Raw genomic sequence first — 12,261 nt, 5'->3', positions numbered from 1 at the left:
TACACACAACTTACCTCCAGGAGGCCCTGGATTTTGAGGTTATACCACAGCGGGAAAGCTCGTCAAATTTAAATTGATGAGAGAACTATTTTCCGAGAGAGAGACATTTGGCAATAATATTTCATCTCAGTTGTGGCAGCTCTATATAGAATAGATAAATATTGCTGGTTATTATTTCAAGTTACAAGTTTAAGTATGAATTTTGTCATTTCTCCAGGATGTAGGTATGAATCTTGATATAGTGTCAGTGGAAACAATGAGGGTACTTAACTCTTTTCTTAAGATACTTTATTTGCACTGTAAATATTGGGCACAATAGTAGCATAGAGCCTTACTGGAAATCTGCTCAATACTCAAGTAGAAAAAAAGGTGTATGAAGACTGGAGCCAACAGTTCAATAACTTGTAACAGTTGCAGTACCATACAGCCATTGTGAACATGAATTAATGAATTACCAAACATGTAACTAGTTTTATAGGAAACACTTAAGTTCCACTCAGTCCCAATTGCGCCATAACTGCTTGATCACGAGTTGATAGAAAAAATAAACAGAAGAATCCCTAAACCTCCCATATTTACAACATTGGGGGCAGTCCCTTGACAGGACAGCAATAAGATGTCACAGGTAAAACTCAACATAGCTCAAATCCAAGCATAGCAGACTATGATTAAGTCATATGATTTTAATAGAATTTAAGGTAAGCATTAAAAATCCAGCACAAAACTCTCAGGGTCCTTGGAAAACAATGGGATGCAGTAGTGCATTAATAACACAATAGTGTAAGCCATAATATCAGCACTATACCAAAATAATTGCAACTATATAGGCAGTGTTTTCTCAGGTCCCTACAAAAATACTTCTTAGTAATCACACATACCAAAATTGCTCTTCCACGTTAAGTAAATGTGTAGTCATGAAATTAAAACTTTTTAATTTTTTAAGATAACTTCCCAATATACACCAATGCACAAAGGTCAAAAGAAATACGTAGTTGTCAACATCAGCCTCAAAATGTGATAGTGAGTTATGGAACTCCATAACTATTTACTATTATCAATTAGAAACATAACACATTTTTCATAAAAACTATAGCTCATTCAACCAAACAGTCTCTTTCCAGGCATCAAAACGTTAATATTTACAAACGGTTAACAAGCAATAACTGTCAGCTAAACCAATATCAGTATTCGAAGTAGTTTCTGAATACCATTTCGCAAAGGGACCAAAACGCATTCCAGGAATAGTTTGGTCACTGATTAATTCTGGTTTTGTCCCTTCATCACTATCACAGCAAGAACAGGATTTCTTTCCAGGATGATTCCAACAGTATATTTCAAAATCAAACTCGACATTTGGCCAATTAAGAATCTACACATTGAAATATGGCATTTCATTTATTCCTGAACCGAAAGAATGAATTGGTCCAGTGACCAATTCTTCTATGTGATGGGAAAACCATATAAAACATATACTCCATGTCCCCTACACTGCTCCAGATAATAGGTTACATCTATTAAACTGGGCCATAGTGGTAAAATAAAACCAGAACAACAAAACAAACTCTACTCTTGAAAGGAAAAAGGAATTCAGATTAAGAACAATCCAGCACCCCAAAAGAAAGTGGGGGAGAGGGGGAGGGGGCAACAGGGGGATTTGGGAGGGGGGGGGGGTATGCATACACTCATAACCAACAAATTAAATGCAATAAACCTTGTTCCAAAGATAGAGAAAAGCAGACATGTAAATACTTCTGTAACACACCAGACTGTGCTCTTCCCATGTAGCTTAAAAATGCCTTTTACCTTTACACCAAAGATACAACCATAGCTAACAACATTTTAGGGGAATTTTATTGTCAGTTCTCAAAAGCTAAAAAATAATAAAAGGCTTTGAGCTCAGAAAATCAACAATGACTCTTAGGACGCTGCAAGGCAAAACTAAGAAACTTAATATGTGAATGTTTAATAACTCTGAAAACATACATATCTTCTGGCATACACATACACACGCGCACACATGCATCTATACATTCACAATTACTTCATTCATACAAATTTCCCCAATAGAGCACCACAAAAAGAAAAAAAAAGTAAGGCTATCTTCATAGAAGGGAGGTAAAAACATAAAACATCGATTAAATTAAAAAACGGGCCAAATTTGCATATTAGAACTGGCCCTATACAGAAGAAACCCCATTACACATTTTAGGCACATTTGGTAATTTTGAAGAACACAGTAACAAATCCATGCTGTTGTAGTAATCAAGTTGACGCAGGCTCACTAGTCACCAGAAAATTGATTAAGTGCTGATAAACCAGCTTGCCAAATACTTGCAACACACTAGTACTCCAATAACATTTACAAGTATGTCTTAATGTTCATTTGATTATTTTACGGATGTGCTGCATCTCGCTCACAATGAATGACACAGCTGTCGGCTCTGGTCTATTTTGATGAAATGGGGTCTCATTCAATAACCTTCAGCACCTTGCCAATTGCAATAGTTTTACCTGTGATAGAAAATTTGAAATAAGAAAAGTAGTCTGGTTGCAGTAGAAGTGTAAATTACATTTAACACACATACCTTCGTCTCTAAGAGTAAACCTGCCCATTTGTTGGAAAAGTTTAAATTGCTCTAAGCAGATGATTCCTGCACACTCTATCCTCATAATGGCAGCTTGATCCTGTTTCACAAATCGAGGTCTAGTCTTTGACTTTTCTCCTGTCTTTTTATCAACAAGACAGATCAATGCCTGAAATAAGGGAGAAAGAAGTATTAACCATGCACAAAGAGATGGTACTAAGAAATTTAAAAGAAAAAAAAACTTACTTTAACAGTAACTTCCTCAGCCACACAGTGAATGTGCATAACAGCTGAATATCCAGCACAAATTATACTCTTGTGCTCCAAAATAGCAACTTGTGCATCAAAGATTCGACCAGTGCTGATGGGGTTTGCTGGGTCACACAACACAAAGCCAGGAGAAACATCCTCTTCTTCAATTCCCTTCACCTTGATTTTGACATTTTCTCCAGGGCCAATAGATGTGACTTCATCATCATCGGACCAAAGTTGGTCAACAATCACTGATGTCTAGAGAAGTAACAGAATAGCCTGCATTAGTTAAGGTTTTCTTTAGATTAAATTTAAATGTCTGTAAATGGAAAACGTCAGCTTACCCTATTAGGCATGAGTAGAAGAGTCATTCCCTTTTTACATTCACCTGATTCCACTTTGCCCATGACAACAGTACCCATATCTTTGTATTTGTCCACAATGGGCAGAACAAAAGGTCCATCAGTCTTGCGGTTCAGAGAGGGTAAATTGTCTATAAAAGGGATAAATGCAGATCCTGAGTACCATGGACAAATGTCCCTAGGCACTGTGTCTCTCAATCCTAGACCAGTAAGACCAGAAACTGGCATAAATGTAAGGTCCTTGGCTGGATTGAAACCTAACTTTCTCAAGTAAGGCAGTATTTTATCCCTACATTCATTGTAACGTTCCTCTGCCCAGAGTACCTAGAATTTTTTTTAAAAAAATGTATCAAGTTAGATAAAATAAAGTAGATGTTACAGCAAATGTCCAACGATAGAGAATGTCATTTCATATATATAGAAGTTCCTTTAACCGGGCATTTGTCGGTTTCTCTCAAGCAAACATAAAACTTGACAAAGGTGTTTGGCAAATGTCCAAATATATTTGTTTTAAGATGGCAGAACTTAAAATGATTGGATGAATTCGGACATACACCAAGCTGGTTTCTGGTGGATGTCTGAAGGTGGAACGTGGGACTGAGTTACGGTCCAACCCCACTGCTCGGGCCAACCCAGGTTGGCCCGGTCCAAGCCAGCCTGGCCCAGGGCGGGTCGGGCCAAGCTGGTTTGCACTAAGTTGGGCCAGTCTACAGGCGGGCCAAGGTAGTTAACACCAACTTGGCCCAAAGGCGTGCGGGCCAAGTCCAAAGCGGTATGAAAACTCGAATTAAAATCGAAGGGGGAAGCACCACCATTGTTAGACTGGACCATACCATTAGTTTGAGTCCCAGCAAGTCCCAGTTACCTCAGTTTCGAGAGATGGCAGTCGTGCAGTTCGCTGATCTACTGAAATTACCAGACAAGACTAGATTTTATGACAGACTTCAGGAATCATCGATGATTTTCTGAAGTCTGCCGTAAAATCTAGTCTTGTCTTGTAATTTTAGTGGATCAGCGAACTGCATGACAGCCATCTTTCCAAACTGAGGTACTGTAACTGAAACTCTGACTCTAGACCTCTAGACTCTAATGGCAATCAGTCTAACGATGATGGTACTTCCCCCTTCGATTTTAATGCCATTTCTCATACCCCTTTGGACTTGGCCCGCACGCCTTTGGGCCAAGTTGATGTTAACTACCTTGGCCCGCCTTTGGCCCGGCCAAACTTAGTGCAAACCAGCTTGGCCCGACCCGCCCTGGGCCAGGCTGGCTTGGACCGGGCCAACCTGGGTTGGCCCGAGCACCGGGGTCGGACCGTAACATATAGGAGTATTAATAATAAGGGTGCAATCCAGTCAAGACTGTAGGCATAGAGAAAGTTGGGGGAAGGTCACTGCCACAGCAGCAGCAAACAATGAAACCCTTAGGCTCATGAGCAAACCTTGTTGCAACAAGGCACACCAGCAGGATCCACCATTATTAATTTGATAAATGAATAACAGTGTTACAGTGTTAACCATGTTACTACCATATAATTAAGTCTGAGGTTTCCTTCGGAAGTTGGCCAGAAACCTTCTTGGTGAATGACTGAATGAATCTCATTTTTTTTTTAAAGTTAGTTTAACCAGAAAATAATAAAATATTAAGATTATGATTGAACATTCGCTGGCCACTGGACATTCGCTATAACATAGATGTTGATCTCAAATATTAAAAAGAAAAATCTTACTGTTGGGTCATCCATTTTGTTTATAAGCACCACCAAATGTTTCACACCAGCAGTTTTTGCCAACATGGCATGTTCTCTAGTTTGACCTCCTCTATCAAACCCAGTCTCAAACTCTCCTTTACGTGCAGAAATAACCTGGGGCAAAAAATAACATGAAAGATACCCAAGGTTTCAACAACAGCTCTGACAAGTACTGACTGCATATTACATATAGGTACATTAAATGCTAAATTAATCTTTAGGGCTTAGTACCTCTCACTCTCCACACACAAGTGTTAAAATGTATTAACATGTTGAGTTCCAGGGGGGTTCCCTTTTACATGCTATTGTGGCCATACGTGTGGACATGTGGGACTCAACGTGTTAAAATAAATTCACTTGCTGAGATAAAATAAGGGTGTACTTACAAGAACAGCAAGGTCAGCCTGAGCAGCACCACCTATCATATTTGGCACAAAGCTCTTGTGTCCAGGTGCATCCAGAATGGTAAAATGTTTCTTGTCAGTCTCAAAATAAGCTCTCCCAACTTCTACAGTTTTGCCTTTGTCTCTTTCTGTAATAAGAAGTAATGATTAGGTATGATAAAGGTGAGCATTAAAGTAAAGTAAGATCCATGACTGCTACCTTCTTGGTTTGTGTCCAGTGCCCAAGACAGATACCAGGATTCTCTGCTTTTCTCTCGAGCCTCTCTTTCATACTTCTCTAATGTTCTTTTGTCTACCATACCAGTTAAGGACATAATCTGACCGCCAATGGTAGATTTTCCAGCATCTGAAATGTTAGCATTAAGTAATTAAATAGCTGCAACTTAAACAATTGTTTAGATAGTGCAACACAACTACATAAATATAATAACTTGACATACCAACGTGACCAATGAAAACAACATTGACATGCTCCCTCTTGCTCTTGGTTTCTTCTGCTTGAATAGGTTTCTTCTTAGGTTTGACCATAGCTTCACTAACAGTGTCAGCCGCCTCATCTCCATCAGGATCGTCAGGAGTCAGCAAAGGGTCAACATCACCATCTGCAGTTTCCCAATCAGCTGGAGGACTAGCTTCACCAGGTGGTGGCTCATCTACTTCACTGACTTTGGCTGCAGTTTCTTCTTGATCTGGAGCAGTTTGACCTTAAATAAATACAAAAACAGATAACAGCTGTAGAAATTACAATAAAACTATTTTGACAAATCAAGAATCATGTAAGTTATTGGGAGCTTTGGGGACTTCGTTGGAGAAAAAGGAATTAGTGGCATGCGATAGGGTAAAATACTAGCACAATGCCCAAATCCAAAGAATTATGTCACTATGTTACTACAACATTAAAGAATTTTATAAGGAGCCTGTGCCTGAAGATAGGAACACTTCTTGAAGAGTTGAAAAGTTGACAAATAATGACATACAAAAGTAAGAGGATCTTGGAGTGCTAAAGAAACAAGTAAGGTGTGTCTGGATCCAGCATCTTCCCCACAAGGATGGTGAAGAACAAGGTGCGCAGGCAATGAAATAAACATAGCGCAGCAAACACAAATATGGACAGGTACTAAAACCGTGTAAGTAGGAAAGCAAGCGGAGGGTACTGGGGCAGAGACCGGCATAGGCAGTTCGCGACATCTCTTCGGAGGTGACCGTCCTGAAACGAAATGAGAATGGCCGTGGGCAGGACGACTTAACCTAACTTTTCTCACCATTGGTTAGGGGCCCTGAATCCTCAGGCGGCACAGGGTCACTTGGTGACGTTTTATCGTCTTCTACTGCTGATTTGAAGGAAAATGACGGAACGAATTCGACTGCATTCACATTTAACGTGGATAACTTAGCCGACATATCGTTGGAAGCGGCACCGTCGCCCGCATCGGCATCTGCTTGTTGTTCCCAAGAATCAGGAGCTCCCACGTTTGCCATTTTAAGTGTGCACTAATACGTCAAACAAAAGATGTAACTAAACATTAAATAACAAAGAAATTCACTGCAAAATTTATGCGTGTTCTGCTGATGAACCGGAAGTCCGACGGCAACACGGCACGAACACGGGGCACGTTGGTCTCTGACTGGATCAGACTGGCTACTGGCTTCACCGAGCTGTCTTTCTCTCTCTAACGCTGCGTCGTTGAATCTTCTCTCTCTGTCTCTGCCTTTCTTTTCCTCCCTTATTGCTGCTTCCCCTTCCCCCGCTTTTCCTGGTTTCTCTTTATCTTCTTCTCTCTTGCTTCTCCGTTCGTCCACCTTTCTCCTTTCTTGCTCATGCCATGCCTTTTCTCTTTCTATCTTTCTCTCTCTCTCTCTAGAGCGGAATGTTTCAGTCAACACATCTTTGGAGGTGGCAAAAGGGAAACTGGAAATGGAATTTTACATCCATTCTCTCGACCATTTTCAATAAAAGAACAGAGGTTATGATTTAAGTGAGGTTTTGGTCGGCGCAGCCCACTTGGGAATAGAGGGAGAAGATATATCAAATAAGATCAAATACTTAGTTCTTAGTTACTTACTTATTACTAGAAAGTAAAGGAAGCTCATGGTCCACTAACATCACACTAAGCGCACTAAGGCCCAAGTCCCATCTGGAGACATGTTACGCATGGCAGGACAGAGGTTGGAGTTTGAGGGGTTACATATAGAGTGATAACTTTCTTGTAAATAGTTATTTAATCTGTATAGTCTTTGACAAATATCACAATGGACTTAAATCACTTATATTAGGTTAATAATATTATGCACAAAATGGGCTTGTTTAAAATCCTCATATATTATCACAGATGCATAAGGCACATTTAAATATCCACATTAGGAAGAATTAAAATGAAAAGGAAATTGTTTACAAAAGCTCTGTTTTCAAACATTTTTTTCCTTCACTTCTCACAAAAAAAGAACAACTTGACAATTCTATCTTTTCAAATTAAACAACAAAAATAAATGTCACAAGCATGTCATAAATTGAATTAACCATCAAAATTTTTCAGATATCTTCAGCTCCTCTCGTATATTACCCTTGTGATGATTGACTCTATATCTAACAAGATCTTTTCGAGTAACCATACCAACAACCTAATGAGAAAAAAAAAAAGGACAAAAGTTCAATTTTTTATTCAAAGCAAGTGAGAGGAAAATTCAATATATTTTAGAGCTTTACCTGGTTACTATCATCAATTACGGGCAAATGCCTCAGACCCATTGCCCGAAACATTCTAAAGACTCTAGGCAATGTCATTGACTGCAAAAAAAAAAGAACACAACTTAATAAACAATGGTGCACTTAAAAGGAAATGCTAGAATTGAATTTACTCACATGGATCACAGTATATGGTGAAGAATTCATAAAGGGACGCAAGTCTATAGTACATTTCATCTCTTTTGAGGACAGACTTATGTCCTGCAAGATAGATTAGATTAGAATATAAATTTTTAAGTAGAACAAGTGGGAATTGATGAGCAGCAATGGAGCGAAATGTACCTGAATGTGTTTGTATCTTGGATATTCATCCCGAAAGAGTTTAAGAGCCACCTCATGATTTCTGGAATCCCACAAATCAGTTACTTCATTGAAAATTTTATTTTGTAGAAGAACTATCAACTGGTGTCTGAGAATAAGTCCTCTCAACTTTCCACAGGCAACTTTGTCTCCCTGCAAAAGTTAGAAAAATTGACAGCATAAATTGAGTTTTTAAAAAATATTGTTCACTATTTTAGCAGAATTATGAATCGGGTTTATGGTTTACCTGGTACTCATACCCTGGATCCACAACAGGGAAACCATTGTGAGTTTCAGCTGACAAAATTTGAACTATCCTCGCCACTCTTTCAACACTACGTAAAACCACAACAGGGTGGCTCATAATTTCACTGGCGTAAACATCATGGGAAAGTGGAGGAGGTTCCCATGGTAGCAAAGGAACACCAGACAACATTATGTGTATGTCATATATACCCTAAAAATTAATGTTGTACTTAAGCATCAAAGTCAATAAATAAAGTTGGAATTTAAAAGAAAATTTTCAGCAAGGGGGCATTAATTACCTCATTGAAGAAATCACCCATCCATTTGGCACAAATCAAAGTCAACATAAGAGGCAGACCAAATGAAATATTCCCAGTAGCTTCGATTAAAATGACTGTTAGGCTGATGGTCATTCTCACAACTCCCCCTAACTGTGCAGCTGCCCCAACTAGAGCATATTTTCTGACATCAACCCATGCCTGAAGACAAAAAATAAGATTTAGATAAAAACCCTGCAGAAGAATTTTGCTAGGAACAAGGATTTTATGAACCTGGTCTGGAAAGAGCCACATAAGTCCCATGCCTGTCAGGCGGCCCCATGCAGCTCCAGTCAGCAGTGATGGGATGAATAGACCTGCAGATAAACTGAGTCCATAGGTCCAAATGGATAGGAGATAGTACAGGATAAAAAATAAACTTAAAGATATTACTTTGTGAGATCCTGCAGATAAAATAAAATAATTTTACTGGATAAATATTTTTTAAATATTGATTAATAACAGGAACAATGAAAACTCACCAGGAGGATCTTGGAAAAGTGCCCTAACACTTGTTTCAGGTGTCTGGAACCATAGTGCACCAAGGGCATTATACTGCCCATCGCCACAAAAAACTTGAATGGGAAATTTTGTAGGATCTTGCCCCAAAGGACGACAATCATTTATATAAAATATCATGGCAAAACCAACAGTTGCAGTTACAGCAGCAACTAGTGCTGCTTCAATAACTTTCATCCAAAGTTTGTTGTTGATATACCTGGAGAAATAGAGATTAAGAAATTTAAATTTAAATTTAAAGATAAATAAAATAATTAGCAAACAGGATTTACCTCATTCTGAAAATTGTTAATTGGTAGTTGACATGATTGAATAGACTACCAGATAGACCCCCTACAAGTCCCATAATCATATAAATAATCAACTCATACCAGTAGTATTGAACTTCTGGGAATTTCCCAAAGCTCAGAAGACCTGAATACCAAAGCTTCCCTGTAATAGTTCAAGAACATGGTTAGTGGAGGGAAAATACACAGATGCATGACTTCCAAGGATGCATGGAATCCAAGGATGCATGGAATCCAAGGATGCATAGAATCCAAGGATGCATGGAATCCAAGGATGCGTGGAATCCATGGATGCGAGAAATCCAGAAAACTCACCTTGATACCCATAATACATGCTAAGAATCCCATGGAGTGTGAAGGTGGTGATCATAGCTGACAGAAAAACACGCCACGTCAAGCTCTGGTTCCAAAAACTTGTACCTTCTTCAAGACTGAATAAAACTCCACCTTAGAAAGTAACATAACATTTTCAACGAGTCTGAAATGACTATTTGAGAGATAAAGGGGATGATAAATGAGGGCAATAGTCTGTTACTGACCAACAGGAGCACCAAAAGCTGCTGCTACACCAGCTGCTGCCCCACCAGATACAAAGTCTCTCTTTTCATGATCTTCCCGAAAAAAGTTCAAAATGTTGAAGTCCTTTCCAAATGATGTACTTTTTCCCTGAGAGATTCCAGCTGCTACAACAGCCCCTGAGTGTATCATGGGACCTTCCTGTATCAAAGGTAAAAATATTGAGAGCAAACCAAACAAATCGGGGATGATTTCAATAGAAATTCACTGTCTTACCTTGCCAACTGCTAGACCACCAACAACAGAGCCAATAACTCCAACAACTTTGACCAACAGTGTCTTAATCCTGACGACACGAGGAATCTTCACACCATTCAAGTAACACTTTACCTGTGGAATTCCACTACCACTTGCAACGGGCTACAATTGTGGAATTTGAAGAATTATTCATAATTTAATTAAATAAATTTGTTGTTTTTTTATTTTATAAAATAAAAATAAATCTTACCTCAACATACGTGACAAGTATTGAACTAATAAGAACAAAACCAACATTAAAAGCAACCCACATTAAATAAGGAATGTATAAGCAGTTGTCTTCAACACAACGGTCAACATCTTATTGATAAGATAAGGATAATGTGATATTTTTCCAGTGTAAGAGAGAAGTTAAATTGATACTTTGCTGACAAAGGATACAGTGCTTTAATGTTCCATACTTGATTTCTGATAACTGATCAATAGTCACATCCAAAATTATACCAATTCCAGCAGTCAAAATTCCAATTAATGAAAAAACTACCCATCTTGAAATATTCTTTTTGGTCTCATATTTTGGACCACTGTTGCGTTCTTCATCTAAAAGGAGGTCACTATCCGGAATATCGTAATCTAAACTCTAGAAAAAGAAAGACGGACACTTGCTGTCAACACAAAAAAACTGAACTTATACACATTATGGATAAGATTACCATTTGTATTACCTCATATTTTCCTGATATTACATTCAAACAGCCAACTTCAACAGTTTCAATTGTTCGCGGTTGTTTTCGAGGTGGCCATTCAATACTTGCTGCTCGACGTCTGCAAGAACTCGACGATGATCCACAGGAATCGAGGCTATCATTTTTAAATAAACAAGCCTGCAATAAACACACAAATCCCGTAAAGTCTGCTAGAACAACTCCGATACAAATTGTTCCAACACAAAACTAAACTAAATTATGTAAAAATTATGTAATTCAAAAATTTAAATTGTGAAAAAAATATAATACAGGATCGGTCGTTATTGTTTCCTCTTCATTGTCCACAAGACCCTCAGATTGGCTGTCAATTCTGCTTTGCAAGGACACCATTCTATCTAACTTTAATCCTTCAAATGGGTGAGCATGATTGTATTCAAAATATAGATGAAAAATTTAAAAAGTTGAAAAAGAAACGGTATTTGACAGAAGTTCTTGGGCTGTCAGCTTTTCACAAGTAGAAAAATATATAAAATCAAACGTTGGTGTTCTCTGTCTTTTGGTTCTTGGTTCTATGAGCTAAACACGGATCATATCAACTTTTCTTATTCTTTCAATGTTCTTTACTTGCAAACAATTTCATGCCCAACATGTACATACGAGAAGGTAACACATAAAAGTGTTAATCAAATTACGACACCAAAATAACCATCAAAAAACTCCAAATTTGTTCTGTATTTGATTTTTCAATTGTTTTTGCTGCGCCATAATTTTGAGTTATCCATGCATAAAGCTTTTGTTTACTTTTTGTCTCGTTGGCTGCCCTTGTGCAGCACGTTTCGTGTCTTACCATGGATGGTCTTACGTCACTCTCTCGAAAACTTTTTCACTTTTTCTCAAATCACAAATTAATGTGGTGTGGTCCAGCAAAGTAGCCCGAAAAATTGAATTCTTAAAAATTAAATTGTGAAAATAAATCCAATGTAGAGGAAAGGCAAACCTTTACTGTTGCTAGACA

The 12,261-nt window shown here is 38.3% G+C and overlaps 2 protein-coding genes across 3 annotated transcripts; both read right to left on the bottom strand.

The window, feature by feature from the left end:
- Window positions 1-271: 271 nt before the first annotated feature.
- LOC113204880 (eukaryotic peptide chain release factor GTP-binding subunit ERF3A) lies at window positions 272-7,049 on the bottom strand. Of its 2 annotated transcripts, none has more exons than XM_052274092.1 (9): window positions 6,616-7,049; window positions 5,794-6,042; window positions 5,553-5,699; window positions 5,336-5,481; window positions 4,929-5,063; window positions 3,182-3,523; window positions 2,832-3,095; window positions 2,586-2,754; window positions 272-2,511 (listed from the first exon to the last, which is right to left on the bottom strand). In XM_052274092.1, exons 1-9 carry the CDS (start codon window positions 6,830-6,832, stop codon window positions 2,468-2,470), a joined length of 1,713 nt encoding a protein of 570 aa, XP_052130052.1. In that variant the 5' UTR covers window positions 6,833-7,049; the 3' UTR covers window positions 272-2,467. The 2 variants fall into 2 exon arrangements, with proteins under 2 accessions (XP_052130052.1, XP_026276034.1); XM_026420249.2 differs by having other exon boundaries at window positions 5,794-6,057; window positions 6,616-7,047.
- Window positions 7,050-7,554: 505 nt separating this feature from the next.
- Window positions 7,555-11,864, bottom strand: LOC113204886 (H(+)/Cl(-) exchange transporter 7). The gene is made up of 16 exons (XM_052274091.1): window positions 11,556-11,864; window positions 11,265-11,423; window positions 10,981-11,179; window positions 10,790-10,899; window positions 10,558-10,701; window positions 10,305-10,482; window positions 10,081-10,212; window positions 9,751-9,910; window positions 9,442-9,677; window positions 9,194-9,363; window positions 8,942-9,121; window positions 8,644-8,853; window positions 8,379-8,549; window positions 8,214-8,297; window positions 8,058-8,138; window positions 7,555-7,972 (listed from the first exon to the last, which is right to left on the bottom strand). Exons 1-16 carry the CDS (start codon window positions 11,634-11,636, stop codon window positions 7,874-7,876), a joined length of 2,394 nt encoding a protein of 797 aa, XP_052130051.1. The 5' UTR covers window positions 11,637-11,864; the 3' UTR covers window positions 7,555-7,873.
- Window positions 11,865-12,261: the final 397 nt, after the last annotated feature.

Source organism: Frankliniella occidentalis, unplaced genomic scaffold (genome assembly GCF_000697945.3).
Source record: "Frankliniella occidentalis isolate FOCC.00 unplaced genomic scaffold, Focc_3.1 Scaffold334, whole genome shotgun sequence".
NCBI lineage: Eukaryota > Metazoa > Arthropoda > Insecta > Thysanoptera > Thripidae > Frankliniella > Frankliniella occidentalis.
Note: the sequence above shows the minus strand (reverse complement) of the source record. Positions and strands in the feature narration are given on the sequence as shown.